Raw genomic sequence first — 22,184 nt, 5'->3', positions numbered from 1 at the left:
TAGGCAAAGGAAATGCACTTCTCCATAACTTCATGCTTGTTCTCCTGCCAAAGCCTCACTACATCACCCATGATGACTCTCAGGCTAGGTCCCAGTATTTGGGTAACCGGTCGCTAGTAAAGGAGCCTAGCATACCACCCTTTCACTACCAGAGCACCCGTCACCTGACTGCTTTAGCAAGTGGTACAAATATGGTAGTCATTAGCAACAGCAATATAGCCCCCTCTGGACAGCATTCTGCTTGTACAAACCCCTGTACTGTATCTTCTCTAACCTTTTCAGTCCTCTGTTGTAAGCACTGTTCTTTTGATATGCCTTACATGCATCCCCTTTAGAGACTGCAGACCAGGCACGCAGTTGAACTGAAAAATAAAGATATTTTACTGAGGTAGTTGCATATAATACACAAACAGTTCTCAAAAACATCTTCCATGCACTTTCCTGTACAAAGCTCTCTAGTGCCTCAAAGTAGTGCCCCATGAGGGAGTCATACCTTAGACATATGACAAAGTCCAATAAGCAATCCCATTCAAGGAAAGAGTCCATAAAAGGCAGTAAATCCACAAAATATAGCAATAATCCATAACAGGGTCCAGTTAAGGTAGCAAAAGCCTAAGTCTATAGGTTCTAAGCCCCACTGGGAAGCCCAACTGGGCTCCCTCCAAGGGGTGGTTCGGGCTGAAAGCATAACGGTTACATTTTGGCAGTATTTCCCCACCCTCCTCTGGGCACAAATGAGCCCCTATTTATGTTTTATCACATGCAGGGAGTGATAACTTTCCTGAAAAGAGTGGGAAAACCTGGTCAGCAGCTTTAACCCTTCCTTCTCAGGAACCCCATTTCAGCAGGTCAATCTAAGGACACAGTGCAACATTTATACATTTTAACAATTTGCAACATAGTTGACCTGTTGAACCCTTGAACATGAACACAGTAGAAGAAACTTTTGATCACTTTAGAATCCTCTTGGAAGCATCTGTTTACACATTGCTCTCTGGCACAGAGCTGGATTGAGATCAGGTTCAGGTAAGTATACACAAAAGGTTTTTTACCTTATACATCCAAAAAGAGTAAAGGTTCTCTGTCCTATGTGCCCACATCCTAAAATATATGTGAAACAAAAGGTTTCTTGTAGCAATGTATTTTTTTTTCTGGACATAGTAAAACGCACCACAGAATAAATTAATAAAACCATAACATTTATTATACAAATATTAAAATTGTATATACTGTGGCACCGTGTCCAATATTTTCAAAGTAGAGTCAACAGATCTTATTTCATTTCAACATCCACATGTCAACTCAACGTGTTTCAAAGGCTTTAAACATCTTCATTGGAAGCACATGTGAACAGTATTCGTATAGGGCAGGGGTGGGGAACTTACCGTATGCGGCCCGCAAAGTAATCTGATCTGGCCCCCTGTGCTAGGGTGACCAGACGTCCCCGGACTAAGGACACTGTCCCCGCTTTGCATGGCCGATCCTGGCCGGGGCGCCCAGGGCTGGCCCTACCATTGGGCTGCCTCCGGAGGGGATGGGGAGGGCGAGCGCCTCCTGATTACACAAAGAGCAGGGTTCTTCTGCTTACCCGGCGCGGCCGCTGTCATACGAATTCACGCCTCCTATCTATCGCAATGAAAAAATTTTTTTTTTTATTTTATTCGGTTTGCTTTATAGCAGAAAAAAAGTAAAATATTGGATTTTCTTTTTTTTTTTTTTTACAAAATTGTGTTTTTTTTTTTGTTTATAGCGCAAAAAATAAAAACCGCAGAGGTGATCAAATACCACCAAAAGAAATCTCTATTTGTGGGGAAAAAGTACATCAAGTTTATTTGCGTACAGCATCGTATGACCGCGCAATTCTCAGTTAAAGCAGAGCAGTGTTGTATCGCAAAAAATGGCCTGGTTATTCAGGGGATAAAACCTTCCGGAGCTGAAGTGATTAAGCAAGGAAGTGCCGTATCGCAAAAAATGGCCTGGTCAGGAAGGGCATAAAACCTTTCGGAGCTGAAGTAATTAAGGGGGCTGGGGGGCTGCTGAACACAAAATGTTTTTTTTTCCTTCATGCATAGAATAAAAAACCTTGAGGCCTTTTGTAACCACTTTAACCTTGTATTGGATCAGGGGAGCCTGCTGGAGTGCAGGGTCAGGAAAGTACTATAGCCGCTTCTGCAACCACCTAGACTTAACTAGCATTTGCCCTTTGCAGTAGGCTCTCCCCACAACTATCTTTTTCTCAAGTTTTTATTGTTGTCTGTGTCCCTGTTAGGAAGATTTTCTCTCTTTATTTGTCCTCTTTCCCACTGTTGCCAGGACATGAAAACCCAAATTTTAGGTTGTCACCAGAACAGCAATACAAGAGAAATGTTCATGTGGAAACACTTGTTTAGGTGACAGTTGCCCTTTCCTCACTTTAGAGAGATTTCCAGCAGGACACAGCTGGCAAAAAAACGTAACAGGGGTTTTAGCCCTTCCTCACGCTATTCATGGTCTAATTTTAACCTTAACATAAAACTACAAACTTTTTTTTCATTTGGATAGAGCAGGAGCGGTTATAACCCCTTTTTTGTTATCATTGTCCCATTGGAGAGATTTATTTTCACTTCCTTTACATAACCAAAATAGGAAGTGAGAGGAAATGCCTCCAAAGTGAGAGAATCCCTTGTTGTCACCAAAACGTGCGTTCCGTTGGAAATTTACCCTCTATTTCTGATCTGGTAACAACCCAAAATTTGGGATTTTCTTTCACTTTCTTTCACTTTCACTCTCAGTGCTACCAGTTATAATAAAGGATTGAGCCTTAGATACACCTTTGTTAGAAGGTACCATCATCCAGCATAGATAAATTAGAGGGGAAAGGGAAACAAGGACCATTGCTCCCCATGGGAGGTCCAAGGGGGATAGGGAAAGGGATTAGGAAGATATTGGATTTAGAATTTTTCCGGTACCATAAAATATTGTATGACATATTAAAATATTATTTTTACAAAATTTTATTCAAAACGAATTAAAATCAAAGCATTAGTACAGAATTCATACATATATTGATAGCTGATTATTCAAACCAGGGAATACAAATGTCCAGGCGTATATACCAGTAATAATAGTAAACCAGACAAATAGAGATGGTGAATCTCACTAGCAAACAGGTGTTCTAATTACTCTCCACTTGCTCCAAAACTAAAAAAAAAAAAATAAAGGTTTTACCTTTAGTTAGACTAAAGCCTCGTACACACGCAACGAATTTCCGCCGACCGGTCGTCCGTCTTTTGTCCAGAGTGGTGTCTGTTGGTTGGAATGTGTTCTAGACTGCACACAAATTTTCCCTGCACGACAGAATTCTACTTCAGAAGTGATGTCATGTGTTGGTTTGCTTTCTTTGTGTTCTTTCATCTCTGAGCATGCCTAGTCTTGCTCATAAGATTTTTCCCCATCAAAATCTGTACTAATGAGACGAAAATCGGACGTGTTTTGACAGTCGACAAAAATTATATAGCCTGCACACCAAGATTTTCTCAGACGAAAAGTCGAGTCGGTTGTCGGAAGCATCATACTAACAAGCCGAAAATCGACAGATCAGTCGTCGGACGAAATTTCCCGGCAGAATTTCTACTCGTGTGTACGGGGCTTAAGCCTCCATTCACATTAGGTCACTCCGACTTAGGGAGCGACCTGTGAAGTCGCGTGCAGCGCGACTTCGGCGCGACTTGCACAGACTTCACATAATGGAAGTCAATGCAGGTCACTCCAGGTCGCCCCGAAGTATTACAGGACCCTTTTTCTAAGTCGGAACGACTTGTGTCGCTCCTATTAGAACGGTTCCTGTACTACACAATGGGAGCGTGAGGACCGCGACTTGTCAGGCTGACAAGTCGCGGTCCAAGTCGTACCAGTGTGAATGCGGTCTTAGAGTTTTCTGTATTTGTAGGAATTTCCCCCAACTATTACTATAGAAATATTCCATTGTCATTACTCTTTATGTTTCCTTTGTTTTTTCTTTCTCAATCTAGTTTAAGACCATAAACCGTGGGCGCAAAACAAACATCATCGATTCAATGCTTCGAATGTTAGAGCAGTACTCTAGTAACTTGGAGGATCTGATCCGAGAGAGAACTGAAGAGTTGGAAGTGGAAAAGCAGAAAACTGACAAACTCTTGACTCAGATGCTTCCACCGTGAGTGGGATAAAAAGACGAGAAAGGCTCTTTTTTTTGTGGTTGAGCATTTCAAATTGGTGTTAGGAGGTCTAGATAACAGAGGAACCACCAAAGCCAGGTGATTCTGTTGTAGAACATGCTATATACTTTGATCTCCATTTTAAATTGTTTCTGTTTCCCCCCAGGTCTGTAGCTGAAGCTCTGAAGACAGGTACTCAAGTGGAGCCAGAACATTTTGACCAAGTCACTATTTACTTTAGTGACATTGTGGGTTTCACAACCATTTCTTCCCTCAGTGAACCCATTGAGGTTGTTGATCTTCTTAATGATCTCTACACCCTTTTTGATGCTATTATTGGTTCCCATGATGTCTATAAGGTGAAAGCATACTCCTCCTCCCTTCACAATTTCCTTTTTTCCTATGGAGATAAAAATAAAATTAAGTTGTTTTTCTTTTTTGGATAGGTGGAAACCATTGGTGATGCCTATATGGTTGCTTCTGGGCTGCCGAAAACAAACGGTAATCGTCATGCAGCTGAGATTGCAAACATGTCCCTGGATATCCTTAGCTCTGTGGGATCTTTTAAAATGAGGCACATGCCTGAAGTACCTGTCCGAATACGCATCGGGCTCCACTCTGGTAAGAAGCACACAAGTCTAAAATTTTGGATGCCTTTAGCAACTAACCAACATTTTTTGGGGGGGGGGGGGGGGGGGATTTCAGCGTCTTAACAAATCCGTTTTTTTTTTAAGTTGACAACCCTTTCAAATCATAATGATCATACAAAATATGCAAGAAAATATTTGTATTCCTAGGGCAGTGATGGCGAACCTTGGCACCCCAGATGTTTTGGAACTACTTTTCCCATGATGCTCAACTACACTGCAGAGTACATGAGCATCATGGGAACTGTAGTTCCAAAATATCTGGGGTGCCAAGGTTCGCCATCACTGGTCTAGAGAATAAACAGGGATATAAGTGAAATTGGGAGTTTTCAGTAAAACAAAATTGTGACTTTGTAGTCAACAAGGATGGCAAAATGTATTTAAGGTATTTTATTGGTGTTTCTTTGGGAGGAATGGGCTTTAAATTGATCCCGGTGGTTAGAGAAGCTATTTTCAACTACCGGACCTATTCTTGTACCAATAAAAAAAAAAAAAAAGTCCACTTATTAGCTTGGAATAGGACGTTAGATACTGAAGAACAGTAGAAATCTAACGCTAAAGCTGGGTACACACGGGCCGAATGTCGGATGACATTTGCAGGTTCAAAAAAACTGGCTGACATTCGGCCCGTGTGTATGTTGGTCTGTCCAACAGAAGCTGGCTTCTGTCGGACGTACATCCTGGAAAACCAGCAGCCAACCAACTTCCGATCAGCACTCTCAGCCAGTGACAGAGAGCGCTGATCGGAGTGCCCTGTCAGAACATAACATCTCAGCGGGGGAGATCGCTATACTAACTTTGCATAGTTAGTATTAGTGATCGACCGATATCGTTTTTTTATTGCCGATACTGATATTTTGGCCATTGAATATCGGTATTGGCCGATGTTGGCCATTATTTTCGTACATTTAAAAAAAAATTTGACAGGTACTGTTGTGGCGGGATCTGGGGGTCTAAAAGACCCCCAAACCCCTCCTCTGCACTTAAAAGCATTCAAAACGCCAAGTTTGGCTGTTTTGAATGCTGTCATTTTTTGAATTTGGTGCAGAGTACCCGGAAGTGATGTCATGACATCACTTCCGGGTTTTTACATGGAGACCCGATGAGAGCCGAATGCGGCTTTGATCGGGTCTTCCGCGGCCGTGCAGGCTTTTTGCCCGGGTCTCTCGTGGGACGGGAGACCCTGGCGAGCTGTGGAAGGTGGCGGGAGGGTGTCCCCTCCTGCTCCTTATAATGACAGCCGAGTGGCTTCTCAGCCGCATTGGTTGTCATTACAGGACATGGACGCTGGTACCAGGGTGATGCCTCTAGCTGCAGGCATCACTCTGGTACAAGCACTTTCCCGAAATATCTGCAATTTCAGTCACCTCAGAGGCTGATTCCGATATATCGGGGAAAGTGCATATCGGCCCCCGATATATCAGCTTTGCCGATAATCGGTCGATCCCTAGTTAGTATAGTGGCTCATACTGGAGCTGACAGTTTTTTTTTTTCATTCAACCCACTGGGTTGAACAGAAAAAAAAAAAACGAATAGTGTGTACCAGGCTTAACCTTAACTCTTTGTTTATATAGAGAGCCATGTGATTACCATGTCATTGTTAACATGGCGATCACATGGCTTTGTTCATACTCAAAGGATTAGGGTTGGCTTTGCATGTAAACAAAGCTATGTGATTGCCAGATCAGCGCTAACATGGTGATCATATGGCACGCAAAGTTTTAAGCAAACTTCGCCCAAGCATTCTGCATTGTATAATGTAAGGCTGATTTTGGAAATTTTTGGGAAGGTGAAATCGGTAAATCTGTTACGAAATCATTTTTGACTAAATCTATCCTCTCATCCCTAGAAAACGAATAAAATTATGTCGTTTTTAACCACCTTTTATAGTGTAAATACTGGCGAAAAGAGTCTAAATCTTCTTATACTTTTTCTTGCAACACAGGTCCATGTGTAGCTGGAGTGGTTGGGCTCACAATGCCACGATATTGTCTCTTCGGAGACACTGTTAATACAGCCTCACGTATGGAATCCACAGGACTTCGTAAGTTACTATCAATTCTGTAGGTTTCACACAACCACTTTTTTTTTATATACTATCTCTGCTCTAATCTGTCAAGTGTTTAGCATCAGAAGCCCCAACCCTTGCCCATTACAGTTTATCTTCTGAAGAATGTCTACCAAACCTCCCACCTCCTACATTATAAGTTCCTGGAAATGATCTACACTGTGTGCACAGTTATTAGGCAACTTGTATTTTTGAGGATTCATTTCATTATTGAACAACTACAGCGCTCTCGGTCAATCCAATATGTTAATTAACCTCAAACTTGAATATTTAGGAAAGTAAAAGGGAGGTTTTGGCTTTCTTAGGAGAATATCTATGTGTGCACAATTATTGAGCAACTATTATAGTCCATTCACACTAATACGACTTGTCAGGCGACTTGGTCAGCCTGACAAGTCGTGCACCGTCGCGGTCCATTGTGTAGTACAGGAACGGTTCTAATAGGAGCGACACAGGTCGCTCCGACTTAGAAAAAGGGTCCTGTACTACTTTGGGGCGACCTGGAGCGACTTGCATAGACATTCATTTTATGAAGTCCGTGCAAGTCGTGCCGAAGTTGCGCTGCACGCGACTTCACAGGTCGCCCCCGAAGTCGTGCCGCTTCAGTGTGAATGCGGTCTTAGTGTGCATATTTATTATGCAACTAAATGAAAAAACAAACATTTTCCCATCTCACTTGTTTATTTTTATTTGTTAAAGTGAGAATAATTAACAAGCAACTTAAAATGTAAAAATAAACATTTTTGAAATTAAAAAAAAAAAAATCTGTGACCAATTTGGCCCTTCTTCTTTTCAATAACAGTCATAAGCCTTCAGTTCGTGGAGTCTGTCAGTTTCTTCATCTGTTGACGATCAACTTTTTGTACAGCAGCAACCCCGGCCTCCCAGATACTGTTCAGAGAGGTGTACTGTTTTCCTTCACTGTAAATCTCCCATTTAAGAAGGACCCACGTGTTCTCAATAGGATTTAGGTCAGGTGAGGAAGAGGGCCATGTCATTATTCTTTTATCTTTAATTCCTTTACTGGCTAGCTACGCAGTGGAGTACTTTGATGCATGCGAAGGAGCATTGTCTTGCATAAATATCATGGTCTTCTTGAAAGATGCAGACTTTTTCCTGTACCACTGCTTGAAGAAAGTGTCTTCTAAAAAACTTCTAGTAGGTTTGGGAGTTGATTTTGAGTCTATTTTCGACCCGAAAAGGTCCAGCTAGCTCATCTTTAATAATACCAGCCCGTACCAGTACCCCACCTCCACCTTGCTGGCGAGTTGAAGTGGAGCTCTGTGCCTCTTACTCCTGCCACAGGCCCATCAATCTGGTCCATCAAGAGTCATTCTCATCTCATCAGTCTATAAAACCTTTGAAAAATCTGTCTACAGATATTTTTTGGCCCAGTCTTGACATTTTAACTTCTGTGTCTTGTTCAGTGGTGGTCGGGTTTCAGCCTTCCTTACTTTGGCCATGTCTCTGAGCACTGAAAATGTTGTACTTCTGGGCACTCCAGGTAGATTGCACTTCTGGAATATGACAGCGTTGGAGGAGATTGGGTTCCTGGTAGCTCCACATTTGATTCTTCTCAAATCTTTGGCAGTTAATTTTCGTCTTTTCTTCTCAACACATTTCTTGCGACCCTGTTGACTATTTGCAACAAAAGGTTTGATGGTTCTGTTATCATGCTCCAATATCTTACCACTTTCAAGAGTGCTGCATCCCTCTTAAAGACTTTTTACAATTTTTGACATTTCAGAGTCGGTTGAATCTTTTTTTTGGCTTATTTTGCCTGAGGAAAAGAAGCTCCCTTATAAGTATATACATCTTGATATAGGGCGTGATCTCCTTTGGCCACACCTTCCCTCATTATACAAATACACATCACCTGATATGCTTAAATCCAATAGGCATTTACGTTTATACAGCTTGGAGTTAGAAAATTGGCATAAAATGGTGATTTGGTCAAAATACTCACTTGCCTGATATTTGTGCACACAGTGTAATGGAATGTAATTCAAGCAGACAAAGGTAACTTATTGGCCTTGCAGATACCCTCCCAACTAGTCTGGTAGCTGCACTACATACACATACATGTTCTCCAAGACTAATCTCCGAGGGGCGGAGCGAAATGCTTTGGGAGCGTGGCCTGGCTGGAGTCCAGGCTGAGGTTGCCAATCTTACATCAATCTTTGGAAATACATGGATGTGCGGTTATAGGGATCCCTTCTATGTGTACAAGCCATAGCAGGAGCTGGGATGAGCTCCATCCCATGCCAGAACTCCCAATTGCAGATGCTCAATAATCCACATAGACCCTGCTTCAATAGACCCTGAGCGGTACACCAGTTGTATTGGATTGCAGCTGCACTACATTAAAAGCTACACCACAACCTTCCCCAATTATTATTCATATTTGACCATTTTTTGCATAAAACTAAGAAAGCTATTATTGTTATCAGAGAGGAGGTGAGTATTGCAGCCTGAGTTGCTTTCTCATGCTAGGGATCTGTTCTCGACCACATAATCAGAAGCAATTACACACTGGATGAATTTTCAGCTTACCATGACTTTTTATCTTGTCTTACCCAGCATACCGAGTCCATATGAATGTCAGCACTCTGAACATCCTTCAATCCTTGCAAGAGGGATATCTGTTTGAAGTGAGGGGAAAAACAGAACTAAAGGTGAACAGAACATATGCAAAGCTTGGTTTGTCCACCATTTTCTGAAACATAAAATGATAAATGTTAAGAGTCCGTGGCCAAGATCACACCAGGGATTTGGTTACAGCTATTTGTATCAGTTACAGAATGGCTCTTAGCATTTTAGTTGCAAAGGATTAAATAAATATTGCAGTCAATGAAAGGTCTGTGTTGCTGAAATGACAAACGATGTGTAGCTCAATCGGAGTCGGGAGCTAGTGACAGATTCTCCATCTTCAGTAGCTACTCAAGTTATCCAATGCCTATGATCACAGACACTATCAAATTGTAGCTGTACAAATAAACATTTTTAACCAACTACAGACAAAAAGTAGCTGGCCATCATCCCAGTACATAACAAAACAATCAAGATATAGAAAAAGAGGGACTTTATATAGGCCAAATTGGAAGGGATGTCTACCATTAAGGCACAATTTGTCATAAAAAAATACATATTTATTAATTCAAAATTATAAAAACTTTACATATACATAGTAAAAACATTTGTAGAGGAATACTCCATGTAGGAGCGCTGATGCATAGGTACCATGTTGGTGACCGCGGTCACGGTTAAAGCACAGTCTAACTTCCCCCGGTAAGCCGACACGTTTCGCATTAAGGCTTCCTCAGGGCCAAAGAGACCAAAAAGACCGACATTCTTCAAAAGTATGTACAACAATGCATGTTATAACAGCTGTACAGGCATTATATCTCAACAATTATATCATGTATGAAAAACAACATTGTGTAATTACTGTACTAACCCAGCAAGGTCAAGAGGCAGGGTAAAACAAATATCCCTGGGCAGGCATCGGGACCAATATATGGCAGGGGCAGCTATATCGTATAGAAGTTGTATCCACAAGCTGGAACGTATACCTTCTAGCCTAGCGGAGGGTGTTTGGTTTCTTGGTGGTTCCAAGGAAATATCATCTTAAAAATGAACTCTAGGTATGTGATAAACACAACCCTTTGAAGTGAAGGAAGAGAATCACATTCCCAAGCCCTGTCTCTGTAAATAATGAACATTGACTGAGGGAACATGGACGAAATGAGGAGGTTCCAGCTAGGAATGAATTAACTAAAACAGGAGGGAAGGACAGATGGAGAAACCAAAATCCCTTAGTAAACAAGTTATAGTGGCTCAAAACCACCGCTAGATGTCTGCATGCTACAAAACAATAAAAAACCTGATGTAGTTCAATACAAAACAGAAAAAATACATAAAAGTAGGACAGAACATTCCCCCCTAGACTAAACAAGCATTTAACCACTGCAGTATGTGGCGGGACCAACAGCAAGGGTCATTTTTGTCACATTCCTAGAGTTCAGTTTTGACGTAAACCACAAAAAGCGCTTTGCCAGGCAAGCCACAGAGACACACTTTTGGCCGCTTTTCCACTGCATGGAACCGAATGGTTCGGCTCGCTTTTGTGCTTTTCCACTGCTGGTACCGCATGGTATGGTGTAGGAATGGTTCGGTACGGTACGGTACGGTATGGCGGCGCTTTTCCACTGCATGGAACCGAACGGTACGGCTCTCAAAAACAGTACCACCTCGATTGTGGTTCCAAGAGGTACCATACCCAGTACCATATCCCACAATCCTTTGCATGCAGTCACTACTAGCCACTGATTGGTCAGAGAATCCCACCCTCCCCGTTGTTATCCCACCCACTTAACTTTAGTACTAGTTTAGTGGAAAAGCAAACCATACCGTACCGTACCGAACCGTTCCAACACCGTACCATGCGGTACCAGCAGTGGAAAAGCAAACCGGGCCAAGCAGGGCCGAATAGAGCCGAGCCGGTACTTGCAGTGGAAAAGTGCCATTTGCTGGTCCATATATGCCAGCCAACAAGGAAAGTGGAAAAAACATTAGACCTCCAAATATAAGCCAATGTCTAAAAAATTCTATTAAAAGGAAAATATGAACAAAAGTACAATATATGGATGCAAGTTTGTGGACATTTGACCATAACACCTACTGTATTCCATGCCTCTGAGTGCTGCTAATGCTACAGCATAAAATATTTTAGACAATTACCTTTCTCTGTTCCAGCATTACCATGCCCCTATGTACAAAGGCAGCCCTCAAAGACGTGGTTTGATGAGTTTGGTGTGGATGAACTTGAGCGGCCTGTACAGAGCCCTGACCTCAACCCTACTGAACACAATTAGCATGGATTGCAGCACTAGCTCTTCTCATCCAAGATCAGTACCCTGACCCAATAAACACTTCTTTGACTCAGTGGGCAGAAATGTCTACAGAAACATCACAAAAGCTTGTAGACAGTCTTCTCAAAAGAGTGGAGTATGTTAAAGCTGCAAAGTGAGGTGGGATTGGGGGGGGGGGGGGGCAACACCATGTTAATGTCCATAGTTTTGGAATGAGAAGTCCAAGAAGCTCATACAGGTGTCATGATTAGGTGTTCACAAACATTTAGGGCTAGTTTACACCATAGAAACCCAGTCCGGATGCGTTCCAGATTCTTTTATTTTCTGCATGCTTGTTTTTGACGCGCTTTTGATGCATTCCATTGCGTTTATGATGCAGTCCAATGCATTCCCCCTCTTTTTTCTTAACCTTAAATAAGGACATGTGTGTTCCAGTGTGTTTTTGGTGCATTTAGTTGCATTCCAGTGCTTTTTTTACATGCATTTTACAGCATTCCAGTACAGTCCAGTGCAGGAAAAATGCAGCATTTTTTTTTCTGGAACTGGAATGCACTAGAACTGCAAGCACTGGTGTAAACTATGCCATTAAAAACCATATAACCTACTTTCTATGCATTTTCAGAATCTGAAAAAAAAAATGCACTGGACTGCATATGGTGTGAACTGGCCCTTAGCCACATTTAGGCTCAATTCACAAAGTGTTACACAATAATAATATTTATTTCTTATCATTTTCACATATTTAATTTGACTGAAAATAACTGTCTGTAATTTTCACATCTTTTTGGACTTAACTGAAAATAACTGTCACTTTTTTAAATTAAAAATCTTTATCCTAAGGTTTAAATTTGTGAGTTGAGCCTATAGTGTATTATGTAGTTTGCAATTAGTACCCAAAACGTTTTCCCATGCAGTGGGGCTGTACCTGCACTGAATGGGTCAACTGCTCATTTTTGCCCAGGGCAGGGGTCTCTAAACTTTCTAAACAAAGAGCCAGTTTACTGTCCTTCAGATTTCAGGGGGCCAGACTGTGGCCAGTGGGATTGTGGCATCAGTGGGAATAAACAGTGCCCCATTGTTGGTGTCAATGGGAGGAATATCACCTAATTGTTGGTGTCAGTGACAGGAATTATGCCCCATTGTGGGTGTCAGTGGGATAAATAGTGCCCCAAGGGCTGTATAAAGGCAAGCAAAGGGCTTCATCTGGTTCCCAGGTTGAGGTTTCAAAACCACTGGTCTAGGGGATTTGAGAAAGCTTATATTCACCCAATCTTCCCCTCCACCAGCAAATGGCGCTTCCCCACGCCATGCCTGATGTCCTCACAGGTCTATGGGTGTGATGACATCAAGAACAGCCCACCGCACAAGACCGCTAGACCGCAGGGGGGCGCAGGAGTCACAGGGTCCGGTCTTATGCGGTGAGGATTGAAGGATTAGAAAGTATATTTCCGTCCTCCAATCCCCTAGACAAAAATGAGCAGTTGACCTGTTCAGTGTGGGCACAGCCCTACTGTATAGGTAAACTTTTTTGTTTTTGCCCTGTTTTGGGCTTTAAGGGTAACGGGGCAAACGCAAAAGTTAACAGATATAAACTACTCCAAGCAATCCTATTTCACCTAGAGATCTCCATCATGTTAGCACCTCTTAGTTTTTTGCTGATATCATTAAATAAAGGCTCTGTAGCATGCTAGTGTTGCTGTAACCATCTGGTGAGAAGAAAAATTACATTTGGAGGCCTAGACAGTGGTGTATTTTGGCTTTGTGCTGCCCTAGGCAAGACTAAAATTGGACGCCCCCCCTCCCACTCCTTTTTTGACGGATGTGACTTCTCTAAAATTGAAGGACTACAAGTCCCAGCATCAACCCCTGAGATCCCACGGGGGGGGGGGGGGCTGAGAGGGGTGGGAGAAAAAGAGGGTGGTGGGTGAGGGAGAGAGAGAGGGGGTGGGTGAGGGAGAGAGAGAGGGGTGGGTGAGGGAGGAAGAGAGGGGGGGTGGGTGAGGGAGGGAGAGAGAGAGAGAGAATGAGGGGGGATGAAAGAGAGAGGGGGTGAGAGAGTGGATGAAAGAGAGAGGGGGGTGAGAGAGAGAGGGGGGTCAAATAGAAAGAGAGATAAAGGGGGGATGAGAGAAAGGGAGGGATGAGAGAGATGAGAGAGGGGGGGTGAGAAAGAGAGAAAGGGGTGAGAGAGAGAGAGAGAGAGGGGGTGAGAGTGAGAGAGAGGGGGATGAGAGAGGTGGGTTGAGGGAGAGAGGGATTAGAGAGAGAGAGGGGGGGATGAGAGAGAGAGAGAGAGAGGGGGGGGGATGAGAGAGAAAGAGAGGGGAGAGAGAGGAGGGGTGAGAGAGAGAGGGGGTGAGTGAGAAAGAGAGAGAGAGAGAGAGAGGGGGTGAGTGAGAGAGGCGGCTCTAGCAACCAGTGGCCAAAAGAGTCTCAGGTAGAGGGGGGGGTGGCTTTTTTGCTGCCCCCCTGCAAAGTGCCGCCCTAGGCCTGGGCCTTGTTGGCCTAGGCCAAAATACAGCACTGGGCCTAGAGTGTGGTTGATTTTCCTATCTTCTAGTTGGAAGGTGTAGATCACAGGACAAAGCTTACAACCGTGGGCTTTTTTGGTTACAAATCTGAGGCACTAATTTATAAATGAAGCTCGGGAGCCCAGATATATTGTGTTCAGTTTTATACCTAGATGTCCATTTATACTATTTTATAAAGAGTGGCTTTTTCATTTATAGGGTAAAGGTGTGGAGGACACATATTGGTTGGTAGGAAAAGAAGGGTTCAATAAACCTTTACCAACACCACCAGATCTCTTACCTGGGTGAGTATACCACTACATTTGTTTCATTTGTAATAACTGTAAAAAAAAAAAAAAAAGATAACCTTTCAATATCTTTACAAGTCTGCATGAATATACAGTATTTCTGACATGTCACTATACGAGGTGTGTCTAAAAAGTTTGGTGAAAGTTATCAGAAAAAAAAAAAAAAAAACAGTAGATTCATACAAATTACCTTTATTGGCCTTCAAATTAATCGCCATCCTTCACAACACACTTTTTGGCAATGTTCATAAAAAGCTCCTGGAAACTGGCAGCAAAGGCCTCTTTAGGAATCGATTGCAGAACCACGCATTCTTGGATTGCCACCACATCCGCAAAAAGGTGATCAATATTGTCTTGACCTTGGACTTATGCAGGTGACTATTTTTGGGTTGCGGGGAATACGGTGAATGCCATTCCATCAATTGCTGATTGGATTCCGGATCAACCTGGTAACACCAGGTCTCATTCCCTGTGACAATGGTTCACAGAAAGGATGGATCCTGGTCACACATGGTAATGAAATCTCTAGAGGTTTCCATCCATTTTGTTTTCTGTTCTTCTGTCAGCTTGTGGGACATGAACCAGGAACAGATCTTCCCCTTACCCAAATCTTCACAGACGATCATGCTCACCGTATTCTTGCTAATGCCCAATTCCTCTGAGTCAGTCACTGATTTCACGCCAACATTTGTCACACTCGCTCGATTAGGTCTTGGGTTCTGCTTGTTGATGGTCGACCTGAATGGGGCTTATCCTCAGTCGTTTCCATCCCATTGCGAAAGCGTTTGAACCAGTTGTAATCACATTTTCTATTCACAGTTTCCATCCCGCACACTTGCACCAACATTTCATGCATCTCCATCGCCGCTTTCCCCAGTTTTTAGCAGAACTTGATGTTCACTAGTTGCTCCATTGCACTGAGCCCCTACCTTTCACACTGACTACATTTGACTGCCCACAGCGGGTTTACCATGATGGTCATGTCAGAGACGTAACTAGAACTTTCAGGGCCCCGGTGCAAGAAACCATGAAGGGCCCACCGGACCCCCGACTGGGGCCCTTCCCTTCAAGCCTGGAACTCTTCCCACTGATCCTGGGGCCCTTTACTCTCATTGCAGGACCCTTTCACAAGTTCTGCAGTGGGCCCCCTTCCTGCCATCTTGGGGTCTACCAACAGTGATGGAATGCCAGGGCCTGGTCACAAGTGTGACCTTTGCAATCCTGGAAGTTCACCCACTGGTGTCAGTGGTTTTTATTTTTTGCTATTTTAAATTGTATTATTTTTTATCTTTTTTTTTTTCTTTTTTTACAATGTCACTGACTATGACTCTGTCCATTCAGAAAAGGAAGGAGCTGATAAATTACATATTTACCGACCCCTTCCTGGTTCTCTATTGTGACACATCCCCTGCAGCAGCTGGCAGGAGAGGGAAGGGAGCACAGTGGGGGGGGGGGGGGGGCAGGGAAGCACACAGGGGCCCAGAGACAGCAGAACACAAATGAACTGGATAGGAGGAGTGGCGGGGGTGGCATACAGAGGCATCAATCTCCTCCATTTTCCTCCTGCAGCTACCCCCCCCCTTCCTATCCAGGTGTTGTACAGGGGAGCCACACTGGAGCATAGGGCCCAGTTGCAATTGCAACCCCTGCAACCCCTGTAGTTACGCCCCTGGGTCACGTACACTCCATGCTAGGTGGCGCCTCTTGATGTGTCTCTGAATAGCTATGTGTATGTGCGCACCTGGCCCATGTTACCGTTGAGATATCGGACTATTCACCAAACTTTTTATACACACCTTGTATAAAACAACAAAACTTTAGTGGTTGAGGGCTGGTAAAACCCCATATTGAGATGCATTTGTATAACTCCCCAACTGCTCCCTCTTTAGCTGAAGTGGCTGTACACTGCTGTAGCCATGATGCCTGCCTGACGGTTGTGGCAGGAATGATACCCCTTCTAGTGCTATGCCCGCTGAGTGAAACCCATTCAAGTGAATAGGACCACTTTTCAAGCGCCCTGTAACAGCGTGCAATGCATGCCAGTCAAAGGTTAAAGCAGACGGTGTAAGGGGAAATACTATGCCTCCTCCCTGTCTGTCAAATCCTCTCTTAAGAGGGTATTAGCTTGCATTGCTCTTGAGAGACCAAAGCAGATGGGAACTAGTCCTTATTGATAAGACTGCAACATAGCAACTTTGTAGCAAGTCACAAGATGATAGGCTTCAGCAGGAGCTGATCTGTGTCAGACATTTGTGAACACAACAAAACACTGGACAGACACCATCATTTACAGGATTGTGCATCTCAGTCCAGGAAATTGATGATGACCCTGGATATTACCTGAAAAAAGATGGTGCCAGTGGCGGGGAACACACCGGGCTGCACACCAGGCTGCACACCATGCCCACCCCCGTCGCCGGCTCACTCACCCTGCCTGGACATGTGGAGGGAGGGCAGGCAGTAGCAGCAAACGGCGATGGTAGCGGCGGTGGCATGGCTTCTCCTCAGACCCGCTTCCTGATTGGCCAGGAGGAGGATCCGTGTGACAATAGGGAATATTCATTCGCTATTGTCACACAACTGGGTGGGCTTGGGGCGCAGTGCTCTGCGCTCCGAGCCCACCCTTTTTTTTAGCCTATTAGAGCCTCTGGCTCTAAGCACATGCTAAAAGAAAAAAAAAAAGCCCCATTGAATTCCATGCGTCCGGCACCTTATATGTAGATTAGGGGGTCATCGATAGGGGGGGCAGCGCTGCTGCGCCCCTAATGCACCAGCCGCCACTGGATGGTGCCATTCTTTTGTAGAGAAAAGCATATGACAGTGTCTGACAGAAGTTCTAACTTTTGTTTAATCTATCCAAAATTTTAAAAAATGGCTTCTCACCTCAAATGATGTGACTTCGCACCCAAGCTCAGTCTAATAACGCCTTTGTACCTCTTCCCTGGCCTAGGGATCAGTATCCGGTTAGCCCCAATATGTACTACTTGTCTCCTCATTCCACTCCTCTATGGTACCGTTTCAATGTCACATATGAAGAAAGAATTCAATAGTGCTTATACCCTTAAAAGCATATCTTTATTAAAAACAATAATGTAGGTACTCACAATTTATTGCTGCTTCCAGTGCACCAGAATAAACATACAAAATATCCTCAAAATAGCGGTTTCATTTGTGTCTGCAAGCCATCAGTCTACACTCATGGAAGCTGGTTCTATCTAGCCACCGGGTGCCATCACTGTCCTTGTCCCTCCCCTACGCGTATCGACACAGGGTCACGTGTCTTCATCAGGGGTAAATTCTATTGGACGGAGGACTGACAGGCTGACTTTTTATACTGAGCCATGCGCCATTTTCTCGTAGCTCATTAAGCACAGCCATTTCCTATGTGACCAAATTCACCAATGTAACAACACCCAATGCTAACTATATACGCTATTATGTTATCAAATAGATGCACGGCTATGCTACACTTCTTATATACATAGGACAGCAACATCTGATTGGCTTGTGCATAATATTATTATAATTTAAGAATTAAGATAATTAGAAATGTCATAGAACCCCCTAAAATTAGGAAATTTTCCTATTGGGATATTAAGGGATTTCATGACTGCGGAAGATGTTATAGCTGTATTAGAGTACCCAGCAACATGAAGAAGTGGAGTAAGGAGACAAGCAGTACGTATTAGAGCTAACCTGATACTCATCCCTATGCCGGGGAGAGGTAAAAAGGCATTCTTAGACCAAGCTTAGGTGCGAGGTAACATCATTTGAGGTGAGAACCCAACTATAAGGGGGGGAGACACTCATCATGATGACACATGGATGTGGTCATTTAACTCCATGAAAGGAGAAGGAAGAGTGAGCACGCTGTACAACACAGATGTCGGTGGCGGGGAGGATTATCACAATATATTTACATAAAATTTGCATAGTTGAGGACTTTATGTTTTTTTAAAAGAAGTATTTGATTATATCACATGTATTATTAATTCACGTTACCTCTAGTATAGCACACTTGTCACAACTGAGGTTCCAACAATTGTTATCTTTTTTTTATTTATATATTTCTTTGATTGTTTTATATGATATTATTTAGCTCAGCATTAAGGTATGGTTTAGTATAGCAGCTACTACAGTAATTCACTGCTTCTGCAAGGATTGACCAGGTATGGAATATGCATACTTACGTACATTGGTCCAAGCTGGACGGATGTAACTATGCAAAAATAGCTATACCTCGTATTCAGCTTTATAGTGCCCCATGTAACAGTATTTGCTTAGCACATAATGTAATCAAATGTTTTATAGATTTGACCAGGGGCGTAACTACAGGGGTTGCAGGGGTTGCAATTGCAACCGGGCCCCATGCTCCCTGGGGCCTGTGCGGCTCTCCTGTACACCTGGATAGAAGGGGCGGTGGGGGCAGCATGTAGAGAAATCACTGTCCTCCTTTTTCCTCCTGTAGCTGCAGGAGGAAAATGGAGGAGATTGGTTCCTCTGTTTGCTGCCCCCGCCACTTCTGGGCCCCCGTGTGCTCCCCTGGTCCCCTCTCCTCTACTGTACTGCCCCTCCCCCCCTCCCCACTCCACTGTGCTCCATCCCCTTTCCTGCCGGCTGATGCAGGGATGTGTCACAATAGAGAACCAGGAAGGGGTCAGTAAATATGTAATTTATCAGCTCCTTCCTTTTCTGAATGGACAGAGTCATAGTCAGTGACATAAAATGATAAAAAATAATACAATTAAAATACCAAAAAATAAAAACTACTGATACCAGTGGATGAACTTCCAGGTTTGGCATTCCTGGCATTCCACTACCGTGGGGAGTCCCCATGATGGCAGGAAGGGGGCCCACTGCAGATTTTGTGAAAGGGTCCTGCTGAGGGACCGTAATAAATGGCCTCGCAACAAGAGTAAAGGGCCCCAGGATCAGTGGGAAGAGCCCCAGGCTTGAAAGGAAGGGCCCCGGCCAGGGGTCCGGGGGGCCCTTCATGGTTTCTTGCACCGGGGCCGTGAAAGTTCTAGTTACGCCTCTGGATTTGACCATAGCTTATCTAAAGCTAATAGATTGTCAGAGTTGTTGCCAAAGTCAAGAGTCTGGATCAAGTGGAGGATGTTTTGTTATGGCATCATATGACAGATGAGGGCATCACGAGGCCAGCCTTTTCATCTGCTCGAGATCTGATTGGGTGTTGATTGACATTTCCCCAATGTACAACTTCAATCCTACATAATGATGTTCAATCCTTTTCATCATGGGATGCTGTTTACATAAAAAACATTCAATTTTTTTTTTTATTACACAGGGCCAGCAACCATGGAATCAGTCTTGATGAGATTCCTGAGAAGAGGCGAATAAAGCTTGAGCAAGAGAGGAACAAAGTCGAACAGCAGAAAAATAAATGAGCCATGACTAAAAGATGTCCACCATGATGCATATGGAAGCTTACAGTTCTGGAGAGTATTTTGGACACCTTTTGCAGATTTCTTCTGGTATTTTCTACGGAAGCTTCCAGATCTATTTTCCTTGTCTTTGATATTTTAAAGACATCTTTTAATGCAATGTTTAAATCCAAAGATGACTCTCAAGATACAGATAGTAAACTATGGTAGAAAATACTGTATCATTTGCTTTTTAAATTGCTTTCACCTTCCAGATGGCTGTCTGTTCAGAACTTTAGATTTTCCAGCTCTTGCAGCAACTTTCACCAAGCAAAACTGGTTGACCTGGAACAAACTTCTAGCTTGTGTGTTGAGAGTTGTTTCTTGAACAAGGTTTTAAGTCTAAATAATTCCCAAGTTAAAAAGTTTATTGAGTTTACAAAGAAGATGGCATCATTTAGATCATGAATGAATAATAATGAATAATTCAGATAATGAATGAATGAATTAGATAATTTAAATTTGTAAATTATGAAACTGGAATTTGTTCCTTTTGGTGTCAAGTGTTGAAGACTTTGTAGAAGGACACCAGTTTAAGAAGTGCATAAATCACTGGAGAAAACTAAAGGTCTTTTGGTGTCCAAAACATCCATCAAAATATGTTTAACATCTCTTCTACAACCTCTGTCTTCGTGACGAAACTTGATGACCTAAAAGTCTTTTGGTGTCCAAAACATCCATCAAAATATGTTTAACGTCTCTTCTACAACCTCTGTCTTCGTGACGAAACTTGATGACCTAAAGGTCTTTTGGTGTCCAAAACATCCATCAAAATATGTTTAACGTCTCTTCTACAACCTCTGTCTTCGTGACGAAACTTGATGATCTAAAGGTCTTTTGGTGTCCAAAACATCCATCAAAATATGTTTAACATCTCTTCTACAACCTCTGTCTTCGTGACGAAACTTGATGACCTGGATCAGACTTTTCACCCGTGTGTTGATTTTGCTCAGATGAAGATTGTTGTAAATCTTGATACCTCCCATATTGTTGAACTTGTAAAGCTTATGAAGTAGGTGTCAGTTCCATGTGATTTTACGATGGATGACCCTGAAAGTTCCTTCCAATGCTGTTGGAGACTTAGTAGAAGGTTGTTGAATAATGCTAGTAATCCAGCTCGAATATCCACAAAGTCCACCATTTTGTGTTGAACTTCAATCTTACTCATTTACTTTCACCGGTCAATCATTTTCTTTCAGTTTTCTTCATCTTGAGGGGTTTCCCCTTTCTCTGGACCAGCTAGTGGTTCTCAAGATACAAGGTAATTTTTTATGGTTAACTGGGTGGATATGTGTCTTTATTTACCTATGTAGCTATTCATTGTCTTCATGTTTAGTTATCGTCTGAACTCCTAATAGATAAATAAAGCTCCAGTTAATGGATGTATTCATTTAAAAATATAATAAATGTATTTTTAAATGCAGCTAATGTAACTATCTGAATCTGTTTTTACATCTGCCTCTTGCATTTTTCTATATGGTAGTACACAGATTGGGGAAAAAGTGACAGCCCTAAAGCCCAATCTGGTGCAGAGTGGCCAGAGAGATAACCTCATCTGTTTGCTGATATTTCTTTATTAGCCAAATACAGACAGGGGGAAGGGAAGTAACTTAGCTGTATTTTTTAAAGTCACTCACTGCAAAATACTTACCTCTACTGCCCTCCATGCCTCTGATATGTGTTTTTAGGAGCTCTGCTAGCTAAAACATCTTCAAAACCAATCACACTTCTGGGTGTCGGATACCTAGTTGAAGGAAGGAACCACAGCACACGGAGAGAAAGTCTAACACGTTCCAATGTGTTTGTTTTTGAAGATATTTCAGCCAGTGTAGGTCTTGATGGCAGCAGGTATGAGGATGTGGGCAGAGCTGCTGTTAGAAATTGCGGGGCCCCGTACAGACTACCTGGCAGGGCCCCCCAAGAAAATATTAAAGCGGAGTTTCGGGCACAGAATCGTGTCTGTAGATTTGACGGCATCTGCTTCCTTATCCTTTCCTGTGCCCGAATTGGATATTACCGGCCTTTTTTATTTTTCCTTACCTTTTTAGAGAGGATAATATACTCACCTTTCCATCGACTTCCTCCTTCCTCGGCCGCGGCCCGCGCCGTCACTTCCTGTCCCGCAATGCATCCTGGGAGCTCTTACTCGTGGCTACCAGGA

General features: G+C 43.0%; 1 protein-coding gene across 1 annotated transcript in view; it reads left to right on the top strand.

Annotated features, from left to right (window-relative positions):
• The window catches only part of GUCY2D (guanylate cyclase 2D, retinal), a 143,794-nt gene extending 123,505 nt beyond the window's left edge, over window positions 1–20,289 (top strand). The window contains exons 13-19 of the mRNA XM_082256558.1: window positions 4,011–4,174; window positions 4,342–4,534; window positions 4,622–4,796; window positions 6,768–6,866; window positions 9,471–9,565; window positions 14,491–14,576; window positions 19,888–20,289. Coding sequence (XP_082112684.1) covers window positions 4,011–4,174; window positions 4,342–4,534; window positions 4,622–4,796; window positions 6,768–6,866; window positions 9,471–9,565; window positions 14,491–14,576; window positions 19,888–19,987 — 912 coding nt within the window. The 3' untranslated portion in view covers window positions 19,988–20,289. The remainder of the gene's footprint in view (window positions 1–4,010; window positions 4,175–4,341; window positions 4,535–4,621; window positions 4,797–6,767; window positions 6,867–9,470; window positions 9,566–14,490; window positions 14,577–19,887) is intronic.
• The last annotated feature ends 1,895 nt before the right edge of the window (window positions 20,290–22,184 follow it).

Source organism: Pelophylax lessonae, assembly GCF_965119305.1.
Source record: "Pelophylax lessonae genome assembly, chromosome: 4".
NCBI lineage: Eukaryota > Metazoa > Chordata > Amphibia > Anura > Ranidae > Pelophylax > Pelophylax lessonae.
Note: the sequence above shows the minus strand (reverse complement) of the source record. Positions and strands in the feature narration are given on the sequence as shown.